The 27,202-nt window shown below is 47.4% G+C and overlaps 1 protein-coding gene across 2 annotated transcripts; it reads right to left on the bottom strand.

The window, feature by feature from the left end:
* Positions 1-7,613: 7,613 nt before the first annotated feature.
* Positions 7,614-26,079, bottom strand: KRT72 (keratin 72). Of its 2 annotated transcripts, none has more exons than XM_522393.7 (9): positions 23,070-26,079; positions 20,938-21,152; positions 14,926-14,986; positions 14,429-14,524; positions 13,496-13,660; positions 12,863-12,988; positions 9,658-9,878; positions 8,973-9,007; positions 7,614-8,199 (listed from the first exon to the last, which is right to left on the bottom strand). In XM_522393.7, exons 1-9 carry the CDS (start codon positions 23,493-23,495, stop codon positions 8,009-8,011), a joined length of 1,536 nt encoding a protein of 511 aa, XP_522393.3. In that variant the 5' UTR covers positions 23,496-26,079; the 3' UTR covers positions 7,614-8,008. The 2 variants fall into 2 exon arrangements, with proteins under 2 accessions (XP_522393.3, XP_016778844.2); XM_016923355.3 differs by having other exon boundaries at positions 7,614-7,862; positions 23,070-23,529.
* Positions 26,080-27,202: the final 1,123 nt, after the last annotated feature.

Below are 27,202 nucleotides of genomic sequence, written 5' to 3'. Positions count from 1 at the left end.
TGGCCGAGGTGGGCAGATCACTTGAGGCCAGGAATTCCAGACCAGCCTGGCCAACATGGTGAAACCCCGTCTCTAATAAAAATACAAAAATTAGCTGGGAGTGGTGGCACTGCCTGTAATCCCAGCTACTTGAGAGGCTGAGGCAGGAGAATTGTGTGAACCCAGGAGGCAGCGGTTGCAGTGAGCTGAGATTGTGCCATTGCACTCCAGCCTGGGGCACAAGAGCGAAGCTCCATCTCAAAAAAAAAAAAAAAAAAAAAAAAAAAAAAAAAAAAAAAAAAAAAAAAAAAAAAGAGAGAGAGAAAGAAAAAAAGAAGCTTGAAGGATTCTTGAGCTAACTTTGCGGGGACAAGACCTGGGGACAAACCACAGCACCTTAGCACTGGAAAGGACCTGAAACTGAGTTCTCTGATTTCCCTTTGAAAATAAGCTAAGTGCAGAAACCTAATACCCTCTGCCTGTCTGAACCGGTTTGAAAGGAGCCTGTTTTTCCATGCTAGTCCAAAGTTAGCTAGCCCAGACAATAGAGTTCATCTGCTTTTTCCCCATGTGTCTCCCAAAACCCTTCACTTTCCTGACATTAAATTTTCTGTGCCAGGAGTCCGATGACAGATGGTTATATGCACCAGAGACATGGGCAGAACCCACTGCTGCAATCCCAGGCTGTAGACATGGCTTGGGGCCTAGTTGGAGTGGGTGTGGAGAGTGAAGCAGAAAGCTCTGTGTTGGTGAGTGGGGGAAGAGGAAACTCTAGGCACAGAGGAATAGGAAAAGCGCCCCAGGCAAGATGATAGGGATTATCTAGATACTATTTTGTAGAGTACTCAACTATCCCAGTTTTCCTAGGGCTGAGGGGTTTTCCAGAATGTCCGACTTTCAGTGCTACAGAAGTTCTGGAAAGTTCTGCACTGTTCTGGAAAAAACTGGACCCTTGAAAACCAGAACGTCATTCACCATATTGGAGAGCTCTGAGTACCCAACTCTCCAGTGGACCCTAAGGATCACTGAAGTCACATCTACCAAGCTTGTAAAACTTAAACACTCAAGCAATCCCTGGTCTGTCTCCATCCCTACTAGACCCCCTTTTCCCCTCACACACACTCTTGTTAAATGAATTCCTCAGATTATGAGAAGAAAGCAGGTGGCTGGATGGCATCAATTTTTTTTTAATTCCAATCCCTCTCACTCAATGCCTATTCTGCTACAGGCACTGTGCTGAGTGAAATCCCAGACAGGCAGTCAGCATGGTCAAAATTCCCATTTCTTGGTGTCATATTAGTGTAGAGCATATTGTGCAGTAAGCCTCTATTTATTAAACACTTAGCAGAGGATGTTTAGTGACCTGAAACCTGGCAGTTTCCTTATCACTGCTAGTCTCATGGAACTTTCTACCTGCACCTCTCGGGGTAAATGTAGGGGAGCTGCGTCTCTGCAGACACCCTTCTCTGAGTCTAGGACCTTCCCCACGTCTTCCCAGCACGGGTATCTCCCTCCTCTCTGCTGCAGCCCAGCTCAGGAGGGGCATGCTCCACCCTTCCCACCTGGAGAGAGAAACATCAGAGCAGTTTAACCAAGTGGTTGCAGGGCCATATGGTGCCTTTATGCCAATCAGAAAAAGGCACCCCTTCCTCTGGGCAGACGGAGCCCTTTCCCAGGGTGCATGGCTGGATTTCAGCCTCTACTTCCCCCGCACTGAGACTTAGTGCTCAGCACAACCTGCACGCCCCTCCAGGGCCGCCCTGGTAGCTTGCCTAAGTCTTGGGGATGGGCTTGCGTTCCACAGATGAGTTGGAGCCTCTGGTCAGAGCTGTCCTCCTGCACAAAGGGTCATGGGAGCCTCCTGGCTTCCCCGAGTACTTGCCTCCTTCTCCAGGGCTGCCTGAGATCTGTCTGCCAGTTCCCAGGGTCTTTCCTCTCTGATCCCTGGGGAAAAGTGGTGGTCTCCCAGCTCCCTCATCACTGGAACCCCCAAGGGCTTGTCCACCAGGAACTCTGCCCCGCCTAGCTTTTCTCTGGCTTGGGGATCCGCGGACTACTGTTCATTGTTCCAGCCTGAGTATCCTTTTGTCTTCAGCACCTCCTGGATTGTGTCTCTCCAAGCTCCTCCATTCTTGGTTCTCTCCCTGCTCGGGCTCCTAAGGTTTTGATGATGGAACAGGCCCCTAGCCACTTACTGTAGATCAAACACTCTTTAGTTCTCTTTCTCTCCTCTTTTTTTTTTTTTTTAAAGAAAAGCTCTTTGAACTCTTTACGACTCTACCCACCACCTACCTAGTCATCACAGGGAACTTTTCTCAGCTCCAGTGCACATAGGTATGTGAAGACAAGCACTGTCTTGCCCTGGGAAGGACACATTTCTTCCATTTGTTCATTTTAAAATTCCACTAGGCCCCCATCTGGGCACTATTTAATCCATCTCCTTACCTCAGACCCCCTCCACCTCCCCTCCAGCCACTTCAGGAAGAAATTTATATTGTCTGACACCCCAACCCCCTTTATTACAGGATTCATTTTTGAAAGACAACAGGGAGGCTGGGGGAAATGCCTTAATCTTTTGATCTTCACTGTGAAGTTTGATGCTTGATCCACCTCTTCTTCTGCCCATTTGCAAAGCAAACAAGCAGGCTGTGCATTGGGCTGTAATTAAGCCACATCATCGCTAATGACATGCTCTCTATCTCCCATCATCAGAGCATCATACAATCCATCCAAACAGGAAGGAGAAGCCCAGCCCTGCACCATCCCTGGGGAGTGCTGGAGTGGTGGGTCAGGCCTGGGGTGGCAACTGCCTCCAGTGTGGAAGGAATGACCAGCTTCCCTCCCTTGGCCCACATCATATCTGAGCCTGCTGGGCCCTGGGGAAAGGTGTTAAGAAGGGACAGGAGAAGGGGAGAGATACCAGGCAGGGCAGAAGCACTAGGGGCCTGGACCACCATAGGCAATGTGGAAATTGGGAGGAAGAAACATAAAAGTAGCACATCAAGAAGACATAGAAGAAGTGGAGACTTTAGAGAAAGGAGCTAGGGAAGGCTGGGTCAATGAGGAGGGGAAGTTGCTGCTGAGGGAAGGGCTAAAAACAGAGAGAATGGAGGATGAACCCCGAGGCTGGGGCAGGGGGCTGAAATGAGCCTTTCAGAGCTCCATGGGAGACACATCCATGCAGCCCCACCCTGCGGGTGGAAGGGATGGTTGGCCTGCTGGATACAGGGAACCTCTCACTGCTGTGGGGTGAGGGACCCTCAGCACCACCCTCACCGATGCAGACCTGCCATGGAATTAGAGGCTTGGGCCCGTGGGGCCTAGGGCAGGCTTGACGCTGGCACCTGAGCCTCGGGGTCAGAGAGTGAGCTCCTCCATCTGGAGCCAAGACCACAGCCAGCCCTTTTGGAAAGTTCTATCCCCCTCTCCTACAGAAAAGGAGGCAGGAGATGTTGACACCAGGAGACCAAGTCCCCATCTTCCCATTGTCATGGGCCCCCACTGAGGCAAGTGGTGTCTTATGCAGGGCTATCAGGTTGGACACACAGCTGTGGGTTCAGGAGGCAGGTTATGAAATAAGCCAGGAGCCTGCAGATCCAAGAGTTGGGGAGAATGACTCACATCATGGGGAAAGCCGTCTGGAAGTGAGAACCGGTGAAAGCAGGTCCTGGGTCCTGGTGGCTCCTATTTCAGGGAAGAGGAACAGGGGCAGCGTGGAGCAAGGGTGGGGGCTGCATGTTTTAACAGGGGGCCAAGGAGAAGGCTCAGAGGAACCAGCAGCCCTTCCAGGAGGAGAGAACCTTCTGGAAATGGATGTGGGCTGGGAGGCTGGAGGAGAATGTAATGGGACTGGAACGGAGCCAGCAGCTAGCCTGGCAGGTGTGCCTCAGGTGCGACGAGGCTTGCTTTGCACTAGTCGCTGTGCTAAGCTTTTTGCATATTTTAACTCATTTCATCCTCACACCAACCTGTCAGGTAAATACTCTTGTTTTTCCCACATTACAAGTGAGGAAAGAGAAATTGAGCAGAGAAACTGAGTTGCCCACATTGCAGTTATAACTGGGAAAAGAAACAAATCAACAAAAGGATTCAGATCCACACCTGGCCGACTGCAAAATGTGTGTACCTCCACACTGGACTTCTAAGGTCCCTTTCAGTCCTATATCCACCACACTATGGTTCAGTTCCTGAGCTGGGAGCAGCTTTAATCTAGAACTTGAGCTGCATCTGGAGTTCCAGGAAGAAGAATCTGGAATCTCTCCTGGAGATGGACGAATTGGAAGCAAGAAGGAAGGATTTCAAGGATAAGCCCTCTAAGAAGGGTCTGCATCTAAACGGGGATGCAGCGTGGACGACTTACCAGGGAGGAGGGATGGACAAGCCAATGGCAGCTGGTTTGCAGGAGAGGAGGGACCCTCAACATCTCTGGTGCTCCTGGAAGCTTTGCTAAATGTGAATGTAAGAACTGAGGGGCAGTGCAGAACAATTATCCTTTGTGTAGTTGCCACTCTATAGGTGGCAGAAGTGGCAGAGCCCCTGAGACGGAGATTGGAAACAGCTGGCAAAGGGCGGCTCAAACCCCAGAGCAGCTGCCAAATGGGACCTAAGCAGTCTTTAACAAGCTCCCTGTCTCCAACAATTCACATCCCTGTTACCGCCTCCTCCAGGAAGCCTTTCCAGATTGTGTTCCTCTCTCAGGCCTTTCTTCCTATGGAGCCCCCTGGCTGTGCCTTGCCAGTGCCTCCATGCCTGGCTCATCTACTGCCTGAGAAAGAAAGAGTTCTCAGAGGAGGGAGGGGTTTGCACACTGTGCAGGCAGGGCTTAGGAGAGGGGGTCTCAGCTGAGTCATGGGGGCCCTCACTCCAAGGACCTCTGGATCAGCACCAATATTTTCAGGAAAAGCTGTCTGAAGGCCTCAGGTTCTCTAACAAGAGGTGTGGAGGTTCAGGCAGCAGGCAGCATCAGCCCCTGCCCCCTCCTCCTTCCTGTAAGAGGAGAGGCCAGAGAGGAGAGGAAGAGGAGACAGGAGTCAGACCCAGGCAACACAGAGGCTGGGGCCAGCCTGGGCATGCCAGGGAGTGAAACAGCATCCCCTCCCACTGGCAGCTCCGCGAGGGGCGCAGAGCCTGTCTAGGGTCATCCCACGCCCTCTCTGCTGTAGGGAAGTCTTTCCTCCAGAGTCACAGGGGTAGAAAGTGCAGTATCCAGGACCAATGGCAGAGGGCAGTGTGTGCACAAAATAGAGGCACCGAGGGTTTTTTCCCCTGCTTGGAAATGAACAGCCAGTGAACAGATAGGAATGTATTTTAGTGAATGGACCCAGTGCCCTCCACCTCTCACTTAGCCCATCTCGGCCAGGTCTCTGGGCAAAGTCCTGCTGTTGGTCCACACCTCTCAGACATGAACCAGCCCACAGCCAGCAAACACAGACGTGTGCTTTAAAAATACTAGTAATAACAGTGAACATCTACAGGTGTCAGACTGTGTTCCAGGCACTGTTTTACTCCCCTTATCTCTTTTCCTATTCTCTGATCTCCTCTAAGGTGAGTTCTTTGAAAGGTAAGGAGGTGTCGAAGCCGGGAGCATAGACTCCAGAATCAGACTGGAATTCAGTTCCTCCCATTTACTAACCAGGTGACATTTGGTTAGTTACTTAACTCCTCTGAGCTTCAATATCCTCACAAGTTAGATGGACATTATAATAATCGCATCTTATAAAAATAATACATGTCAGATTGTTGGGAGAATTAATTGAGTTACCAGCCATAAAGTGCTTACCAGAATGAGTGCTGAGAACAGTTTCTGGCACACAGAAAGCACTTCATAACGGCCAGCTTGTATTTATCTTCTTTTACAAGGGCAGGATCTTGCACTAGGCCACTACTGGCAATTAGAAGAGCTAGGATTCAAAGCTAGGTATATGACTCTTCTGCCACTATGCTAGGCCCAAGGGGACCATTTATCTGACACTCCTGGCTTTGCCAGTTGTCCAAGGATCCACCTTAGTATTTATTTAGATCAAAAGTGTCCCAGTTTGAGTGACTGCCTGCACACAAATGCATATAAGACACAAATTTATTAACACAAATATGTCATATCACTTGCATACCAGACAATTGAGACATGGGTATGTTGTGTGTATATCCAGCTCTTTTTCCCAGGGAAGGTGGGCTAAACTAAGGCATGCATTCCCATGGTAAAAGTGCTGACTGCGAGCCGGACCCTGGAACAAGGGGATGTAGGGCATGGAGTGAGGGACAGACATGTGAGCAGCTGACATGACACCAGAAAAATAGAGTGCCGGCTTTAACACAGGCTCAGGACAAGGCTGTGAGTGTACAGGCCACTGGTCCAGCCCCGGCTGCTCACCAGTGGTGTGAACATGGACAGGTCACTCAGCCATCTGGGACTCGGTTTGCCTGCCTGTAGAATGGGGGTGTGGGGTAGGGAGGTGTTGGGCCACAGCTGTATTGATCCTTCTCATGTAATGCTTGAAGATGGATGGGTCCACCTGGAGGGACCAGGCACCACAGAAATGTGGGTGGTGGAGTCTCGGCCAGGCCACACAGGTGCGCAGGCTGTCCATCATGGGTAATGGACATCTGAGGTTGAGAAAATGATATGTGCAAAGGCCCTCAGGTGTGAAAAGTTGGCCTGCATGGGGAAAGGCTGGAGAATAAGGTGGGAAACGACGTGGGGGAGACAGGATCTCGGGCACTCTGAATGCCATCCTCAAACGAGGCTTGCACTTGAAAGATGGTCTCGCATTAAGGGTTTTTCTCAAATCAACTGTGCTAACTGACTCTGAGAAACAAACATTCTTGCAGAAACACACACATACACACACAAACATACACACACATACACATACACACACACGCAGAGCTAAAAGAGCATCCTTGAATCTCTCTGCTTCTTACTCCACCGAATTTTTCTTCATAGTAGTTAACACTGCTTGACTTCATATTATATATTGCTTTGGTAGGTGCATATTTTCACTCTCCCTCTATGGGGCCAGTGTCTGTGCCTATTTTGTTTATTCTGGTATTCCCAGTGCCTGAGCAATGCCTAGCTCACTAAATATTTGTTAAATAAGCACTATTTCATATACACCTTAGATAGAGAGGCTACAAGCATATATACACACAGGCCTTACATATTAGGGTGAAAAGGAAGTTGGTTAAAAGAAGAGGAAGGCAGGGCCATTGTGTGGGAGCAGGACTGGGGAGTGAGTGGTGGGTGGTGGAGAGTGAGACAGTGGGGAGAATGAAGGGACGACCACTCGTTACACAGACAGTGAGTGTGCACAACCACGGGTGCTTTAAGAACCAGAGCAGGAAGCCATGAGGAAGCTCTAACGTCTGTATCTGTCATGGGGTAATGATGTCTTGCAGGGCTATTGTGCAGAATAGGTGGCACAGGGCACGTGAAGCAATGGGCCTGCCCGGCAGCGGCCTCAGTAATACATTTCAGCTGTTTACAAGGATCAGCCCTCACCCAGTGCCTACCTGGCTAAAACCAGTGAAGAGCCACATGAGCCCAGGGATACAGAGTGAAGCAAGAATCAGATGAAGAAAAGTTAAGGCACTGCAGATGGTGACATCCTGGGCAACAGATTCAACTGAGAACCAAACAGATTTAATCATTTATTGCAGAAGAAGCAGAGGACTGGACACAATCCCAATCAGAAGATGAAGAGAGTCCCTTGGCAGTGAAGGCCCAAGAAAGGCATGGGGGCAGAGGGGCTTGTAGCTGGCCTTGGGGAAACATCCTGGGTAAGTGTGTTGTCTTTGCATTTCAGGCAATGACCCAACGAAACGGGACCAAGAAGGAGGCCACTGAGAGAGCTCCTGACTGGACTCCTTGCATCGAAGCATCACACCTTGAGGACAACAGGGAGAGGAAATGGGGTTGGGACTGTAGTGACAGACAAAGCATTTCTTGACTTGGAAAGGGAGCCCAGGGAAGGAGAGGGAGGAGACGGGTGAGTTAGGAAGCCTTCTGCTCATAGAGCCAACCACTTGTCCATCATCTGGAGGCCTTTTTGGTGGCACAGCTGCTCCCCGAGGTTTTGGCAAGGGGATCCTTGAGCTCACTGCCACAGCTGCCTTTGGTCTTGACGTCTGCAGCTGCAGTTTTGTAGCTATAACTGCTTGAGGCGCCAAAGCCCATGCTGAAGCCAGCCCCTCCTGCCCCAGCATTGGTGCTGCTGATGACGGCTGGAATGGATGAGAGAAGACCTCAGCCCCCGCCAGCTCTAGCCCCACATCAGAGCCCCTTCCGGGGCATCTCGGGCCACCCCCTTTACTCTCGCCCGCAGTGGCTTCCTGCTGAGATGGATTCTCTCTGTTGTGTGTTTCAGTCTACTCAGAGATTTTTATCAGCACTGATCATACAGCTTCATTTTTCATGCACTTAGCCTCATACATTTTACCTTTTCCTATTAGTGTGTGAATTTCCCCCATGGGCAAGACCAAATGAAGAGAGGCACTTCCCAGGGCCCATCTGGTGCTGCTGGTCTGCTGATGAGGAAAGGGGCCACTGAGGGCCCTGTCTCTCAGCACCACAGCATCTCCACACAGGCTCTCCAGCTTTTACAGCTGAGGACATGCTCTCATTCATTCATTCAACCATTCCATCTCATTCATTCATTCCATCACTCAACCCTTCAGGCCCCTCAATTCCCCTTAACTACAATCTGAGGCCTTTGCTTTGGTCAACAGAAAAATAATGTCACCATTAAGCATCAATCGTTGGATGATACCCTCATGAGTATCATTTGATCTTTCTATAGGTTGTACTTTTGTCTCTCATGATAGTCTTCTCCATCCACTGCTTCCCCTTAGTTACTACAGCCAGCTCCTTCCTTTTGCCCTTAAGTCTCCCCTGAGCCCCCTCTGTCATTCTGATTTCTCTTTTGTGTCATGAATTAAAGGGACTCGGACTTCTGGTAAGGTGACTAAGGGCAGAACTGAGATCTGCAGATACTTACAGATGCTCACAGAATTTGGATATTCGCCAGACATCCTGAAGAAGGAGAACAAAAACAGGTAAATCCCCCATAAATAATCACCCCAACCACCTGGAAGTCACCTCTGTGAATAAGCCTCTCCACGCAGAATGCGTCTTCCCAACCCCATCCCAGCCTCCTTTCTTCCCACACATCCCAGTGCGACACACCCCAAGAAATAGAAAACTGAGATGAAAATCTGCTGCAAGGAGTCAGCCCTCCATCAAGACGCTTTAAAACTGCTTGCTGTGTGGGATCATTAGGCCTCCACTTCCCTCTAGTCATGCCACTGTTCTTAGACAATTAAGAAGAATGAGCTTACCTCCCCATTGGAGCCCCAGGCTTTGCTGGAGCAACCTTGAACTTGGACAGCCCTTAGAGGCCATCTTGCTCCTCCCCCCACCCACAAAAATGCACCATGAACGGTCGGGGATGCTGTTTCTCAAACATTGCCGGCATTAATACCTCCTCTCCCACAGCCTTTGGGATTTTTTACAACTTGGTCTTTCTTGCTGTCTAACTTTGGCCTTCCTAATCATGTGACAAGCCCATTTGCTATATGGTTTTACTTCAGTAGGACCTAAACAGGACCAAACTGTTTGCCTTGGAGCTTCCTACCAAAGCAGAGAGAAAACTGGTCCCGACACAAGGGTATCCGGCCCCTCACCTGCACTCCTCGCTCTCCAGCAGCTTGCGGTAGGTGGCGATCTCCATATCCAGGGCCAGCTTCAGGCTCACGAGCTCCTGGTACTCACGCAGCATCCGTGCCAGCTCCTCCTTGGCCTGGTGCAGGGCGCCCTCCAGCTCATCCAGCTTGGCCCGGGCGTCTTTCAGGGCGCAGTCCCCCCGCTGTTCAGCGTCGGCGATGGCCATCTCCAGATTGGCACACTGAGGGGCAAACAGATCCAGCACTTAAAAGTCAGAGCCCAGTTCTGAGATCTTGCTTGGACAACCTCCCCTTGTTTTGTCCTGACTGATGGCAAGTGCTTGGAGATCCTCCTGGTTTATCCAACTTTGGCCATCCCTAGAGGTGAGTCTGTCCTTCCCCTAACTCCAGGCATGGTTCACCCTGGCTCATGCCTCTGCATCTGAAAGTAGAAAACCTTCACCTGGGAGGGAGGAGGGGAAGGCACGGAGAAAGAGGGCGGCCTGGGCACATGGCCCCTGCCCTCTCCCTCCTGGCCTGAAATATCAGCTGTAAGATTCTTATGTCAACTCTGAAAAAAAGTCTCTGAGCAGCTAGATTTCATTCAGCTCTGCAGTGTACAGGTTGTTTTAGGAGATCCCATAAATCATGGGGAAAACATGAGGGCTAATAAAGTTCCTATTAATAAATTGTCCTATAAACTTGCCACACTTAGAGTTTGGTCGCCAAATCCCAAAGAGAACTATGCTAAATGGCAACAGGCTTAGAAGATACCTTTACTTAACTGGGAACAGAAAACCAAACACCGCATGTTCTCACTTATAAGTGGGAGCTGAACAATGAGAACACATGGACACAGGGAGGGGAACAATGCACACTGGAGCCTGTTGGCAGGTGGAGGGAGATAGAGCTTTAGGAAAAATAGCTAAAAAAAATAGCTAATGCATGCTGTGCTCAAGATGCATGGTTAATAGGTGATGGGTTGATAGGTGCAGCAAACCACCATGGCACACGTTTACCTATGTAACAAACCTGCACATCCTGTACATGTACCCTAGAACTTAAAACCAAAACTAAAATTAAAAATAAATAAATAAATAAAATAGACTGGGCACAGTGGCTCATGCCTGTAATCCCAGCACTTTGGGAGGCCAAGGCAGGTGGATCACCTGAGGTCAGGAGTTCAAGACCAGCCTGGCCAACATGATGAAACCTCGTCTCTACTAAAAACACAAAAATTAGCCGGGAGTGATGGCGTGCAGCTGCCTGTGGTCCCAGCTACTCGAGAGGCTGAGGCAGGAGAGTCGCTTGAACCCAGGAGACAGAGGTTGCAGTGAGCCCAGATTGTGCCACAGAACTCCAGCCTGGGTGACAGAGGGAGAATCCATCTCAAAAAAATATATATATATATATATATTAATTAATTAATTAAAGAAGATAGCTTTGCATAACTGCAGCTGGGGCTGTGTGCTTGCACTTATGTGAAAGCCCCCAGGGAGCTTCCTGAGCCCTTCAGTCTGGTATGTGTTCCCTCAGCTAAGGTTTTGGTGGGAGCTGAGGTTTTCTTTCTGGGGTGTGCCCATCTGTGGAGCCACATTTGCTTCACACCAAGGAAAGCAGCTGATCCAAGGCCAAATGGGCTCTAGAATATTGTCCAGCTGCCACCATCCTCCTCTGCTGGGCAGGCCCACAGCAGTGCCAATGCCCTCGTATTTTGGATGAGTGGCTCACAGCCTCAAGATGCCTAGGACCCAGCCTTCTAACCACAGAAAACCCTGCCCCACCCTTGGGACTGTAGAAGTTTTAATCATTCATGGAGTGGCCACACACACTGTCACCTGAACTCATCAAACTGTCTTCTGTTCTTTTTTACTGACTAAGATCCCACAGAGTGAACCTGGGGCAGAGGGACACCAAAAGCTTGGGTCTTGTGAACATGGCCCGAGTTGAGAGGACTTGAAATTTTAGCATCCTTTGAAACAAATGTCACATGAATGCTGAGGACACCAAATGCCAAGGAACTCTGCATGTGACAGGGTGGGCTTCTTTGATGGAGGAGGCCAGAAGGGCAGGAAGCACCTTAGCTGAGGGCCCTCAAAAGGAGCCGCAATGGGGACTCAGCATTGCAAGGGATCCCCATTTGTTCCCCGCAGAGGGTATCTTCCCTGACCACCAAAGCAAGTCAGTTTCTGGTAATAACTTCGTCCAACCATAAACACATAGCATTTCATTAGTTAAACACTGTAGTAGAATACTGAGGGTAGCTTCAAACATCTGTGTTTTTTCTGCACTTATATAGCTCTTGATTAAACAAAAACACCTTAAGTTATTTAATGCTGGTCTTTCTTCTTCCCACTACCATGAGCACAGAGGAGTAGTGTGTGTGTGTGTCTGTGTGTGTGTGTGTACATGTGTAAGCATGCACCATGCGTGGTGAGAGATGGGGTGCAGGGGAGGGTAAGGAGATGGGACAACTTGACTTGCCTGGGAGCTGAGAGCCTTAAACCCTTGCACTGCTTTCACAAACTTGAGGACTCATGGGTTTGCTTGCTTTAGAGCCACAGATGTGGTTGCATGGGTACTACCTCCCAAAGAGGGGGACCTCGGTGCAGTGTCCTCCCCACAGCACAGCACTAGTGCAGGAAGGCCCCACGCTGGTGCAGGGCCCTGAGCCCGATCTGGGTTGTGGGGGCTGTGCCTCCTCCATTTTGTTCTAAAATCTCCTGCTGGATTATCTCTCCTCCCACAAGGTATCATCATGGGAAACCTTCAAATGGCTCCCTTTTACCTCCTGCGTTAGGTCTAAACCCCAAGGCTTACCTATTCCTACCCAGTGGTGTACCCTGCTCCCTGCCACCCCTGCTGAGCAGCGAGCTGCCTGCCCCAGATAGGCAAGCCCACCTGCACACGTGCTGTGCACATCACTACCTAGGCCCATTGCTCCTGTGGGCTCCTTCACCTGCTCCTTCCCCTCTCCTGGTGTAATCCCACCTCCTGCAAAGCTTCCCTGGAGTCCTCATTCACCTCTCACCCCTCTGGGCTCCTGTAACACTTACCTACAGTGTGTAGGCTGCTTTATCCCTCCATATCTGTTCAGATCATCCTCTCCTGGTAAATTAGAGGAGGCCCTAAGGAGGGCACTGTGTTTTACCCTTTCTTCATATTCTCTCTGGCCCAGATTGTGACTCAATAAATACTGTTAGTGGATTAATTTCATAGAACCCACCTGCTTCTTCACATTCCCTATCTCTGAGCGGATCCTCTGGATCAGGCGGTTGAGCTCAGAGATTTCAGCCTTGGTGAGCTTGAGGTCATCCCCATGCTGGCCTGCTGTGACCTGCAGCTCCTGGATCTGAGGTTGGGTGACAAGAGAAGAGGAACACAAGGATCCTACTGAACTAGGGCAGGTCCCTTTTCTTCTGGACAGAAAGGATCCTGCCCTAGTTCAACAAGATCCTCAGGTTCTCAAACATGAGAGCCTTGGCAGAGTGTGAATTTCCTATCCTCATTTTGCCAAAGTGGAAACATGAAGATAAGACAATATATGTGAATTACCCATAGAAACTGTGTCAGAATCCTATCAGGGTTGTAGCTGGTGTGGCCTCAGCCAAGGGCCGTGACAGGAGAAGGGCTAAGCCCCATATATGTCCGCAAAACAAGCCAAGACTGTAGTTAATCTCCCTTACCCATGGGGTGGCATTTCCGCAAGGCCCAACTCCAAGACAAAGGAGGTCTTGACTGAGCCCAAGTACACACACACACACACACAAACACACGCACACACACGTACACATGCACACATACTGAGAGGGTGCTAGCTGTGGCCAGTGGGACTCAGCACACCTGGCACCCAGCTCACCTTGGTCTGGTACAGGGTCTCAGCCTCGGCCTTGCTTTTTAGGGTGACCTCCTCGTACTGGGCACGGACCTCGGCAATGATGCTGTCCAGGTCCAGATCCCGGTTGTTGTCCATTGACAGGACGATGGACGTGTCGCTGATGTGGGACTGGATCTGAGTGATCTCCTGGGGACGGTTGCGGGGAGGGGAGCTAGTTAAGGGGTACTCATGAGGAACCAGTTCTCTTGGTCCTCCCTGGGCAAATTCCTCACTGTCCCTCTGCCTTTCCTCAGCATTTGAACTCTGCCCCAGCACCAGTGCCTGGCAGGCACGTGAAGAAGTGCCTTAGGCTTTCAGCCCCAAACGCTGGGACTCCTCTCTCCATTGCACACTCAGGAGCACTCCCGCACTCTTCTACATTCTCATCCTCAGAAACCAGCCACCGCCACCCTCCACCCATAGGACCAAGTCTGAACTCTTTACCTAGCACGTGAAGTCCCCTAGGGAGTCACCAGCACCAGTCCCTTCCCCAGGCCTCTGCGCCCTTCTTCATTCCTCATGCTTTAGCACAGGACAGGCTCCTGGACCTTCTATTTTTCTGCCCCCCTCAGCACCCACTGAAATCGTCCTCTTTCTCCTCTCTCTCCAAGAACCTTCACTGATGGCCCAGGCAGAACCCACCATTCCTTCCTCTGCTCTCTGAAAGCTCAGCTACGTGGTGTTTTCCTGCCAAGCTGTGAACTCCTGGAGGGCGAGAATCATTTCTTCTCTTTCACGGACTCCTCAAAACCTAGCTCATTGTTCAGCACCCAGTAGGGCCTTGGTGAATGTCAGGGGCACCAGGTTGAAAGCTTTCTCCCTCCCAATTCTTGGTCCACACCACCTTCCAGCCAGGGGCCAGAAACCACTTGTTAAAGGAGCAGATCTCACAAGAGAGGTCAGCCAAGTCCTTACCCCTTCATAAAGGCACTTGAAGAATTTAATCTCATCTGTCAAGGAGTCCACCTTGGCCTGGAGCTCAACCTTATTCATGTAAGCAGCATCCACGTCCTGGGAGCACATGATAGTCAAGCCGCCCTGAGAGGGCCTCCCCTGCCCATCCCTCCCTCCCTGCCACAGGAAGCGTTGCTCTTTCCTCTCCCTTCACCCTGTGCTTCATGGGGGGGCTCCCTGAGAGTCCCCTTCAGTCCCTGAGAGTAAACCAACTAACGTGCAGTGCAATGGCTACACCAGTAGTGCAGTAAAATGCCCAGATTTTAGACTGGCAAATTCTAGAAACAGCATGCATCCCAGGCAAGGGACTTGGAGGCAGGGGCTGGGAAGTTAGAGTGCCAGTCACCCCTGCCCAAGGGACTGAGTGACCTACAGGGCCCCTTTCCTCACCCTACAAGCATCATTGTGCCAGGTGGTCAGGTCTAGGCTTCTTCCAGCCCACCTTGCACCCCTCTTACCTTCTTGAGCACCACAAACTCATTCTCAGCAGCTGTGCGTCTGTTAATCTCCACCTCATACCTGCATGGGGCAAGACAATGAGGTAATTCAGTTCTGCAAACACTCACTGAACAGTTAGTGACCACCTCTGTGCTGAGAGCTGCAGGGTGGGGGTCTTCAAACTGGGATTCCCATACCCCTGGGGCACACATAACCTTGCTTAAGAGGATGCAGGCAAGGACATATTTAAAGGCATCAATTTCCAGCTCCTTTGTGCCTATGCAGTCTGTCTTAAAACTACCTGCCTCAGAGAGCACCTGTGGTTGAGATGTCATACAGATTCTACTGTCCCTCTCCCTGTCACAATTAGCCCCTCCCACATTATAGCAGAGGTGAAAAGACACTCCCTTCTGGCACATGGCATCTTAATACTGTGCAATGGCTCAGGGTGCAAAAACCTCCTAGGCACCAAACAAAAGCACCATTCTCACTTTCAAACTGTATGTTATACCTATTTCTTATACATATTTCTGTTCCAGGTGAAGCAGAAACAGAAGCAAGGTCTAAGACACAGAAATGTGGTTAGGACTGGGATGTTCTTAATACAAACATATTGTTGATTGGGGAGGTAAGGGTACTAACCATTTTATTTAAAGAGCTTACCTCTTCCATCCCTTATTATTCTCAAAGAATGCATTACAGGACATTTGTGAGAGTATGGTAACGAAATAGAGCATTGGTAAGAAATAATTAGTGCTAAATGGATAAGCAAAATGTGGTGTATACATACAATGGGATATCATTCAGACTTAGAAAGAAAAAAAATTCTACAATATGCTACGACATGGATGAACCTTGAGGACCTTCTGCTAAGTGAAATAAGCCAATCACAAAAAAGACAAATATTCCAAAAGACAAATGATCTCATTCATGTGAGGTACTTAGAGTAGTCTAAGTCAGAGACAGAAAGTAGAATTGTGGGAGCCAGGGGCTGGGAAGAGGGGAGGGAAGAAATGAGGAATTAGTGTTAAGTGAGTATAGAGTTCCCATTTCACTAGATAGAAAGTGTGTTCTGGAGGTGGACAGTGGTGATGGTTGCACAACATTATGAATGTATTTGATACCACTGAACCGTCCACTGAAAAATGGTTAAGATGGTAAATTTTGTTATGTGTATTTTACCATAGTAAAACATTGAAAAAAAGAATTAAGGCTAGATAATAGCTTTTTTATTCATGTACTTAACATAAACAATCCTTTTCAGCTCTTCGCTCATTCCTAAGGCATGTCCCTGGAAGCCCCCTCCTCAAAAAGCACTGTTGAGTGTGGCAATTCCTCAAGGATCTAGAACTAGAAATACCATTTGACCCAGCCATCCCATTACCGGGTATATACTCAAAGGATTATAAATCATGCTACTATAAAGACACATGCACACATATGTTTTTTGCGGCACTATTCACAATAGCAAAGACTTGGAACCAACCCAAATGTCCAACAATGGTAGACTGGATTAAGAAAATGTGGCACATCTGCACCATGGAATACTATGCAGCCATAAAAAAGGATGAGTTCATATCCTTTGTAGGGACATGGATGAAGCTGGAAACCATCATTCTGAGCAACTATTGCAAGGACAGAAGACCAAACACCGCATGTTCTCACTCATAGGTAGGAATTGAACAGTGAGAACACTTGGACACAGGAAGGGGAACACAACACACCGGGGACTGTTGTGGGGTGGGGGGAGGGGGGAGGGATAGCATTGGCAGAAACACAGTATAAATGATGAGTTAATGGGTGCAGCAAACCAACACAGCACATGTATACATATGTAACAAACCTGCACGTTGTGCAAATGTACCCTAGAACTTAAAGTATAATAATAATTTAAAAAGCACTGTTGAATGGCTGAGCAGTGCAGGGTAGTGAAGGGAGCTATTTCAAGTGTGACTGGGATGTTTTCTGAGGCTGCAGATCTATCTAGTTATGCTATATAAAACACACAGAAAGCAGTTTATATGATTTATCCCAGATTCTGTGTCTTATTCAAAAGATAACCAAAACCTTTTAATCAAATTATGTCATGAAACAGCTATTTCTATTACAGTCAATCTTTATTTTATATTGCCTTACAAAATGATTAATAATGTCTACCCCCTCTTAATAAAAATAAAACATATGGTAGTTGCCAGGCCAATTAATTTTTAGTAGTTTATATCTATTTCCTAAAATACATAGAAAACGTTTGACCAAGTGGGCTATCAAAATCAATGACATTAGCTGTAAATAATTTTACATTATTTACTTCTAGAGGCCAAACAACAGAGTTCAATACACACATTAAAAAGAAAAATAAGTTTTATAGCATTATTAACTTAAAAATAACTTATTATTTAAAAATATATTATAATGAATAATTAAAAGTTAAATCATGAAAAAGTACATATTGATTTCTCTTGTTTTATAACATAAATAGTTATATTAGTTATATTAAATCTAAATCATTTTAATCTTGAATGCTTTCAATAACCTATTATACAAGACATATTTCTTAGTTTATTGCTGAGTGGATTTTATAACAGTCCCTAAAGTACAAATTCTTATTTTTACTTGAATTTAGAAATGAAGTCAGGATTTTTCTGATAAAAAGCAACTCATGTCTCTGATTTGAACATGAAAATTGGCTTTTCCAATGAAGCTAGAGGGCAGATATTTTCTATATAAATTGAATGAGGTAAATCTGCAGCTCCAGAGTTTCAAAAATGTGCCAGTGTGTGTATTCGTGTACAAAAACATGAGGCAGAATCACATTATTTTTTAAGGATAAAGAATTGGCATAGGTGTATTGAGTACTAACAATGTTTTATGTTTCCAGTTCTTTCTGATCCATTGGATTAAACGTGGTGCTCCTAAAGGACAGAATAAGTTGTATAAGCATGGCCATTTGATCAGTCTTGGTAAAGCCTTATTGAAAAATTTTCCAGAAATTTGGAAGATAATGACTTTACTGACTAGGAAACAAGTTCTTTTTGCAAGTCAGATGGTTTTTAATTTTTGCTTTCAAAAAAAGAAGGATTTGAATTGTCAGCTGACAGATGGTTAAACATGATCTTTAATGGTGAGTCATTATGTGATTTTGACATGTAATCATTCACCTAAGAAAATATGTGTTAAGTGTGGGGTACTTTGTAGGCACAAAACAAAACAAATATCCCTGCCCTTACGAAGCAGAGAGAGACAAATAACAAACACAACAAATAAGTTGTGTCAATTATGCAGCATGTTAGAAACAGTAAGCACTATGGAAGAAAGAAAAAGCAGAAAAACTGGAAAGGCATTCCGAGAACTAAATAACACTGGGTTTGCAAAACTCCTTCCGTTAAAATCTACTTATATAATTAAAGTTTCCCAGCACTCACCTAAGAATGGAAAACACACAGGACTAGAATCCTATCTCAGCTCAATAAGAATCAATATTCATACATGGATAACTAAGCCACTTAGAAAAAAATCTGCCCCATTCGACTCAATAGGAAAAGTATTTTCAATTTTTTTTCATTTTTTATGTTTAATACTTATTTAACAAAATTAGCAATACATTTTGTTTTTTGGATAACTCAACCCAAAATAAGTATTTTGACATTTAAAAACTTATGATCACAAAAGGTAAACTTTCTTTTTTCCTTTTTTTGTTTTTTTAGACAGAATCTTGCTCTGTCACCCAGACTGGAGTGCAGTGGCTTGATCTCAGCTCACTGCAACCTCTGCCTCCCAGGTTCAAGACATTCTAATGCCTCAGCCTCTGAGTAGCTGGGAACACAGACGCACGCCACCATGCCCGGCTAATTTTTTATATTTTTTGTAGAGACAGGGTTTCGCCATGTTGGCCAGCTGGCCTCGAACTCTTGAGCTCAAATGATCCACGTGCCTCAGCCTCCCGAAGTGCTGGGATTACAGGCCACAAGAAGTAAACTTTCTAAGGTTTCAAGATACATGCATATTTTGTGATAGGGTGATCAATAAAAGACTTAGAGGCATAAAAATATATTATATTATAACAAAATTATGTGGGGAAAGTGGGATGAAAATTGGAGTCCAAACGGGAAAAGGATCAAGGTAAAAGTTATGATTTTTAAAGCAGAGCCCATTCATTGGCTTTTTAGATGAAGGGTGATGGGCGCTAACCTGCTGCAGCACCTGGATGCAATTGGATACATCTCAATGAGTGATGTGGCTATTACAATTTTAAACGGGAACACACATAATACGTTTGAAATTACACCCTTTGAAACTACTTACACTTATGATTAAAAGGTTGTAGTTTCAATTTTTTAACTGTGAAATGTTTTAATTGTGAAGTTTTTTAAAATCATTTTACAGAGTCTATGAGAAAAGCTTCAGCATATACAATGATGCTTAAGACATATACACTGTGCATCTTTTAGAAACTCACAGTTTAACAGGAAGGCAAATGCACTGAAAATTCTAATTCAACAATGATATATGATTAGCATTTCTTATGATATATCATAAGAGAGATGCAAAAACCTGGCATGAGGACCCACAGGTGGAAGAGATGGGTGATAAAATCAGTTTTAAAATACTCCTAGTAAATGCAGCTAATATTTATTGTACCCCTTACTACATGCTAAACACTGTGCTAAATTCTTAGCACAAATTATTTCATTTAATCCCCACGACAGCCCTATGAAGTAGATTCTATTATTATCCCAATATTATAGGTGAGGCAAAAGACATGAAAATACTTGGCCAAGGTCATAATGCTAGTTACTAGTGAAGCTAGGATTCAAATCCAAGCCTTCTGACATAGGGAAAACAACGCCTTACATTTGTGTAGCACTTGGATTCTTTTCAAAGCTGCTAATACACTACTGTCTGGCTGGCATTATCCTCTCAATAGCTCTTTTAGGTAGCAAGGCAAGTATCAGTATTTAGTTTTCATAAATACTAAAACTAAAGTTCACAGAGGACACAGAGACTCATCTGTGGTTGCTCAACTAGTTCATGGTGATTCAGGAGCACAAAGCCACTCCAATCTGAAAGGCCCAGAGATAGCACTGCCCCTGGATGCCTCCATGTGGGACTTCAGGACTGTGTCTGGCAGCCCCCTGTTCTTTCCAGACCCTGCTTGCATCTCTAGTTGGGCTCCAGTTCCCATCTTAATTCCACCTATCTCAGTTCACACCATATTTGTTTCTTCTTGTTGGTGGCTATCTGAAACTGTTCTTTAAACCTGTCCTCACAACCTGTGTGCTCTCTGAGGTCAGGGACCGTGTCTCCTCCTTCCTTAGGTTCTCCATGCAGGGCTTGGGCCAGGGCTCTGCTTTGAAGGAATTTCAGAATAGGGATGGGAAGGTAGATTGAATATGGAGCAAGAGAAAGAACTCAGCTCTGACGACCTCCAACCACTTGAATTGTGGAAGAAGCCACCTGTCCCTAGAAATCCTGGCATCTGGAAGCAAACTTCCAAAATATCAGGTCACACTGAGCCTTGATTTATTACTGTCTCATATTCAGCTCAACTTGGAGGAAGACACAACCTCTGGTTCCATCTCATTCTCAATCATCCTCAAACATTCTCAATTATTCTCTTTAAAGCCAGGATTCAGCAGCACAGCCATGATTCAACATGGAATAAGTTTTTAAAATTCTTTTTTTTAGATTTAAAATCTGCCCTGGAATTGGTGGGGTGTCTTACATTCTGGGAACTGCCATGGAAAACTTCACTCAGGAGGAACTACAAAGGCGTTTGGGTTGTCCATCTGGTTTTGATACAACTCTCTTTCCCCCATTCCTTCATTTTCAGTGCTAGAAATTGAGCACACATTTCCTCGACAGTTTGGAGAACCGGTGTAGGTAGATCTATTCTTTTCCTAGTTCCATTCTGTCTGGATGTTCCTCCCTCCCCCAGTATCAGCAAGGATCTCAGAAGCAAAAATGCCGTCTCCAAACGAAAACCTCATTTGAAATCAGATCCTCCAGGGCCATATTCCCTGCCTCTCACTCACCTCTTCTTGTAGTCCTCCACCAAATCCTGCATGTTCCTCAGCTCTGAATCCAGCCTCACCCTGTCCCCAGACAGCATCTCCAGCTGCTTCTGCAGGTTGCTGATGTAGCCCTCATAAATGGGCTCCAGGTTCTTCCTGCAGTTGTTCAATTCCAGCTGCTGTAGGAGGTTCCACTTGGTCTCCAGCACCTGATTCTGCTGCTCCAGGAACCGCACCTGGAACCCAAAGGCAGTCATCGCCCAGAGTCCCCATGTTGTTGCCTCTCAAGAGTGGGGAAAGGGCCCCAAAAACCAGAGGCAGCCATCCTGGGGGACTGGGGGTAGGAAAAAACAAGGCTCATCCCGGGGTGGATTCAGCCAAGGGACATGCTCACCTGGATCTCCAAGACAAGAAATAGGACCCGGTCTATATGAAATCAGGAAGAGGGCTTAAGCAATGGTACCATCTGCCTCTGCCTCAGTGAGTTTTCATGAGACAGAGGTAGCTTCTCTTGCTATAAATGCTGGTGTTTTCTGAGTAAAGAGAAATGGGGAGCAGGGGAGAAACAGGGACTGGGGAGTGACATTGGAAAGCACACTGGCATTTAGAGCTTTCCTCCTGTTGTGTAGCCTAAATTGCACTTGGTTTGTTCATTTCTTTGTTGTTCACAGCAAGTTACCACATCTTCACAAGGTTCCTTCATACTTGACCAGGGTGCACATTTTTAGACTCAATAACTCCAACCCCTCTGCCACACACCAGCATTCCTCTTCTCACCTATCTTTTAGCTTGAGGGGCAGAAGGAAACATGCTAGGGAACAACAGACATAAAAGAGCAAGAGAATGCCCTGGCCTCTGGAATAGCCGCTGTGTTTCTTCCATGCAGACCTGTGCCCTCCTGCCACCTCACTTCCTCTTCCCTAGCATAGTAGTGACACTCGGTCCACCACCAACTGTCCTGTCCAAGGTGAGCTCATTTCTTAGCCTCCCATGTCTTAATATCCTCATCTGCAAGGCAGAACAACAACAGAATCATGGGTTGTGCATTAGTAAATCAGAATCACTTGGGACGGCACCATAAATGTCAGCTATTGTTATCAGGCTGTGCCCTTATCACTCACCATCTAGACCTTCCACCCAGGTGGAGACAAGAGAAGCCCATTCCCTGTCTCCTCTCCACTCACTGGGGTCATTGCCTCAGAAGCTCCAGAGACAACTTCCCTATTACCCCAATTTCTGGATGCCCCACCCTCAGCACACACCTGTAACTTTACATGCACTCTTTCCAAGTGCCTCCTCAGCCTCACCCTTCAGTTTTCTGGCCCTTTTCTCTCACCTCCTCTATCACCTTCCTGGCTACACACTCACCCCACTCCTCAAGCACCAAGCACCATGTCCTGCAACGTCTCTTGGCCTCTGTTCCTAATGCCCTGCCCTGAATGTGGGTCCCATCTCCTCTTCTGATATTGGGAGCTCTCAAAGTGCCCATTCCTTGGACATCCTGACCCCTCCCTTCCCACAGTCTTGTCTCATGCAAGAAAGAAATGAAGGTCCTTGATACGTTTTGGCTGTGTCCCCACCCAAATCTCAACTTGAATTACGTCTCCCAGAATTCCCACGTGTTGTGGGAGGGACCCGGGGGGAGGTAAATGAATCATGGGGGCCGGTCTTTCTCCTGCTATTCTCCTGATAGTGAATAAGTATCACGAGATCTGATGCGTTTATCAGGGGTTTCCGTTTTTGCTTCTGCCTCATTTTTCTCTGGCCGCCGCCATATAAGACGTGACTTTGGCCTCCCGTCATGATTCTGAGACCTCCCCAGCCATGGAGAACTGTAAGTCCAATGAAACCTCTTTTTTTTTTTTTCCCAGTCTCGGGTATGTCTTTATCAGCTGCATGAAAACGGGCTAATACATCCTATTTATTGGAAGTATGTGCCAGGCACTGTTCTGAGCACTTTGTAAACATCCCAATTAAGCCTCATCGCAACCCACTTGAGTAAGACCCATTATTGTGCCCATTTTACAAATGGAAAAGGGAGGCTCGGAGAGGTTATGACCCGCCCACGCTCCCACACAGCTTGCCAGTGGCAGAGCCAGCACCACTGTGCACATGCGCCCTACACAGGGACAGGCCAATGCCCGAGGACTCACCTTGTCGATGAAGGAGGCGAACTTGTTGTTTAGCGCCTTGATCTGCTCCCGCTCCTGGGCGCGCACCCTCTGGATCTCGGGGTCCAGCTCCACGTTGAGCGGGGCCAGGAGGCTCTTGTTGACGGTGACCTGAGGGATGCCCCCGGGTGGGCACACGGAGGGACACGCGGGCCCCAGCCCGGCGCTGCCGAAGATGGTGCCCACGAAGCCGCCCAGGCGGCCGCCGCCCCGCCCCGCCGCAGCGCTGAGCGCCAGGCGTCGGCTGCCCCCAAGGCAGGAGAGGCTCTTGCTGCCAAAGGAGGCCGAGCCCTTGACCCCAGCCAGGAATGAGGCGGAGCTGCTGCCGATCCCACCAGAGAGGACCGTGGAGCAACCGCTGAAGCCCAGGCGCTCCCTGCGGGGGAAATGGGTCAGTTGGCGGCTCATGGCTCCCAAGTACCGGTGCTGGCCGCGCGGGAGGCAGAAGGGGCGCAAACAGCCGCTGCGTTCTCGGCCCAGCTCGTCCCTTAAATAGCCTGGCTGGCTGGAGTCAGCCTAATTTGTATGTCGACAACACCTTTTAGATCCCTTGAGGCCTCTTGGGTTCTTCATATAGGAAATTACCATGCACTCACCGAGATTTTTGTCTGTTCCACCGTGAACTCCCCATGAATCCCTATAAAGTGACCCAGAACCCAGCATTTACTTGGCTCACCTCCTGCATTATCATGGCTTAGCGACCTTATCTCCACCTGCTGGCCTCCAATTACTGGGGTTATCACTCCCAAGATCACCCCTGGAAACTTCCAGTGGGGCTGACCCTCTGGGTGTGTGTCTGGGGAGACGGAGGTGTGTGAAGCAGAAGTCCAGGCTGCTTCTGCTTCAGAAGGCCATGAATAGAGTCAAGACTATCGCAGAAAATCATCCTTAGCCTGTCCTCCTCCTGCCTCCCAGGCTTCTGGATGAGGACAGCTCTGTCCCTTGTGCAAGAAGGAAGTTCAGAAGGAGGAGATTTTGGCCCCGTCTGCAGAGACCTCTCAGTCTATTGGAGAAGGCAGGACACAGAGACCTCTGGTCACAAGTGTTGGGGGTTGACTTTGGACCAGAGCGAAAAGATTTCTCCACTAAGCATTTCTGGATTAAGAATGGGGACCATGCTATCTGGGAGGGAGGGAAGAAGGCCTGGGGAGGTGGCACAGGAAGGCTCAGGCATGGTTTAGCAGATGATGTTTCCTAAGGCTTTTGGTTGTTTTCATTTTTGTTTTCTTTTAATAGCAGAAGAGGCTTATTTATCCCATCCAGGAAACCTCTGCTCAGGTCATTTGCCACCTGGTCATTTCTAATTCAGCATCAAAATGTAAACAGTTATTAGGAACAGGTCAAGACTCTTCAGATCTAAAACCAAGAACTAGATTCTAGAACTTCATTCCCTTTCAGCTACAGAGGCTCCTTCTTCCACCTAACCTGACTTCCTTTTCTCAAACTTAAGCTGCCTTCAAGTCTCCTCCTCTCTTAGCAACAGCTCTCCTGTTCCTTTGGCATGCGGGTAGGATTATTTCATTGCTCTTATTTCTCAAGCTGCCTGAGTCCTGGGTGTGTGTTCCATTTCCTCTATCAGATTGACAGGGCCCCCTGGATTCACCCTTCCCTCCTCTGCTCCCCCAGTGCTCAGCCCAGGCCTTGGCCAAAGGGACATTTAGGATGATTGTGAAACAGCAGAGTGCTTAGGGCAAGGCTTGTTACTGCACCTTCAGTGATACCCTGAAGGCTGGGCTCCCCTTGGGGACCTCATGGGTTGGCTAAATGGTACCTGGGGGTAATTGGCTGACATAGCCTCCACTGGGCCAATGACAGGACATAATAACAGCCAAAGCGTTTACTCCACGGGGAACAAAGTTGTGAGGGCATTGTTAAGCGGTGGAGATGGCACCGATCACAGATGAACAGATAACGGCGTCTGGGTGTCCTAGGTGGGAGAGAGGGTGGGCTCTCAGTGCTGCCTCAGAGGAGGGGCTGTAGTCCCTTCCCTCTGAAGAGGAGAAGGGCAGTGTCAGTGTGGCTGGGTGACAGCAGACCCTTCAAGAAGATCAAGGTTGTGTTTTTTATTATTACATGAGATTTTCCCTCTACCCCATAATTTTAGCCAGTTTTTTTTCCACAAGCACAAAAATGAATTTATTTATTCCAGCCATTGAGAATAGAAAAGCAAGGAATGGATTACACTGAAAGAGGAGAATTTTTACGTAGGATTGACTGACAAAGGGTGTCTTTGAAATATTTTTTTTTTCTTCCTAGGAATTTTCTAAGGAGTTAAGATATCCTGGGACCAGGGCTCTTCTGCCCAGGGTTAGGGAACTGTAAGATGACCTTTTCTCATCTTCCTATGAGGGGTTGACTGGCTGGATGAATAAGGAATTCCTCAACCCCTGAATCACCTTTATTACAGATCATGAGGAGACACAAGTGACACATGCAGATTTCAAAGGCCTCAGATGTGTCGGGATGTCAGCAGATCAAAGGGGGTTGAGGCCTGGGAGGAGGGGTTCTCATTGCCTCTGCCTCTGACAGCAGCTTACGGTGTCACCTCAGGCCTTGGTGACCACCTCTGTCATTAGTTCTTGGGTTAAAGCAACCCCTGGATTAGTAAACCAGACAAGGAACATTGCCCTTAGAAGTCAGATCTTTACAAAAGACGGATGAAACCACTCTAGGCTGGGAACTGAAAATGCATTGCTGGTTAAACTGGGTCTCCTTGCCCTGTAACACTACTTCTTGGGAAGTTAATAGGTATCATGGGAAAAAAATATATGGGAATGGATTCTGTGCTTGGTTTAAAAAAAAAATGAAGCAGGCATCTTATTGCAGGACTTTCTAGGCCCATTAACATGCTCAGTGCTAGAGCAATTTTAGGGCAGTGAACTATTCTGTACAGTACTGTAATGATGGCTACATGTCATTATACATTTGTCCAAACCCACAGACTTCCCAGTGAATGCCAGTGTAAACCAGGGACTTGAGGTGATAATGCTGCATAAGTGTAAGTATCAGTTGTAACAAATGTACCCCTATGGTGGGAGATGTTGATAAGGAAGGAGGCTATGCATGTGTGGGGGTAAGGGGTAAATGGGAAACCCAAGTACCTTCCACTCTATTTTGCCGTAAACCTAAAACTGCTCTAATGAATAGTAAACAAATAAATGGATATATAGATGGGTGGGTGGGTAGATGGATGAATGGATGGACAGATGGATGGTATTAAACCATAATAACAGAAAAATGCATGATACTTTCTGTTGCACAAAAGGGTAATACAAAACTTAATGTTTTTCACACCTGATGGCTGAGAGGTGAACTTGTGAATGGGGCAGTGTCAGTGGGTTTTTTTTTCTATTTTTTAATATTTCTGAATTTTCTAATATGAGCATATAATGCTTTTATAAATAAGTTACATTTTTCAAAAAAAAAAAAAACTAAAGATGAAAGGAGAGGGAAGTTGATTCTAGAATCGGAAATAAAGTACTGTTCTTGTCACACACAAAAAAACCCCACAAAACTCAGTGTTTTCCAAACCACTTTTTAGGCCATTGAGCCCTCTCTTTGGCCAGATACTTTATGGGGCCAGAGTTTCAAGGAATATACTTTAAGAAACACTAAACAAGATATCTCCACTTCACCATTAAATTGACTTAAATTTCCCAAATCTGAAGAGACTTACAATATCTCCCTAAAAACATGAAGGAGACCTAAATATAACAGGCAGGCTTATCTAGTTTATGGCAATATGGCCAGGGTTGTATTGTCCAAACCAAAGGGAGGTAGTTTGCATGGACTCCTGAGAGCATGGCCAGCATCATCCCTGCACTGGCCAAGGGAGAGAGAATTCTCAGCCTGGTGATGAGCATTGGGTATCTAGACTGAGCAAGGTGAGCCACAGCTTGCTCTCCTCTCACTTCCCAGCCTCCTTTGCAGTTCTGGTGGGGCTTGGGGTCATGTGACTAGCGCTGGCCAATGAAACATGAGTGGCATTGAAGTGTGTCATTTCTGGGGTGAGGCAGTAAGCAGGTCATGTGCCTCCTCCATCTCTTTTCCCCTGTCTGGTGACCTTGGAGTTCATGTGTCCCATGTGGCAGGGCTACAAGGCAGAAGAGCCTGGG

The sequence above is a fragment of the Pan troglodytes genome, chromosome 10 (genome assembly GCF_028858775.2).
Source record: "Pan troglodytes isolate AG18354 chromosome 10, NHGRI_mPanTro3-v2.0_pri, whole genome shotgun sequence".
Taxonomy (NCBI): domain Eukaryota; kingdom Metazoa; phylum Chordata; class Mammalia; order Primates; family Hominidae; genus Pan; species Pan troglodytes.
The sequence above is the reverse complement of the archived record's forward strand: the minus strand, read 5'-3'. Positions and strand labels throughout refer to the sequence as shown.

What these genes read in the sequence shown, in the direction of transcription:
- KRT72 (XM_016923355.3), bottom strand. Translation starts at nt 23,495, where the DNA reads ATGAGCCGCCAACTGACCCATTTCCCCCGCAGGGAGCGCCTGGGCTTC. An exon ending in TCGCCTCCTTCATCGACAAG is followed by an intron (nt 21,153 to 23,069) that starts GTGAGTCCTCGG and finishes TTTGGGTTCCAG; the next exon opens with GTGCGGTTCCTGGAGCAGCA. An exon ending in TAGGGAATGTGAAGAAGCAG is followed by an intron (nt 9,879 to 12,862) that starts GTGGGTTCTATG and finishes TTTGCCCCTCAG; the next exon opens with TGTGCCAATCTGGAGATGGC.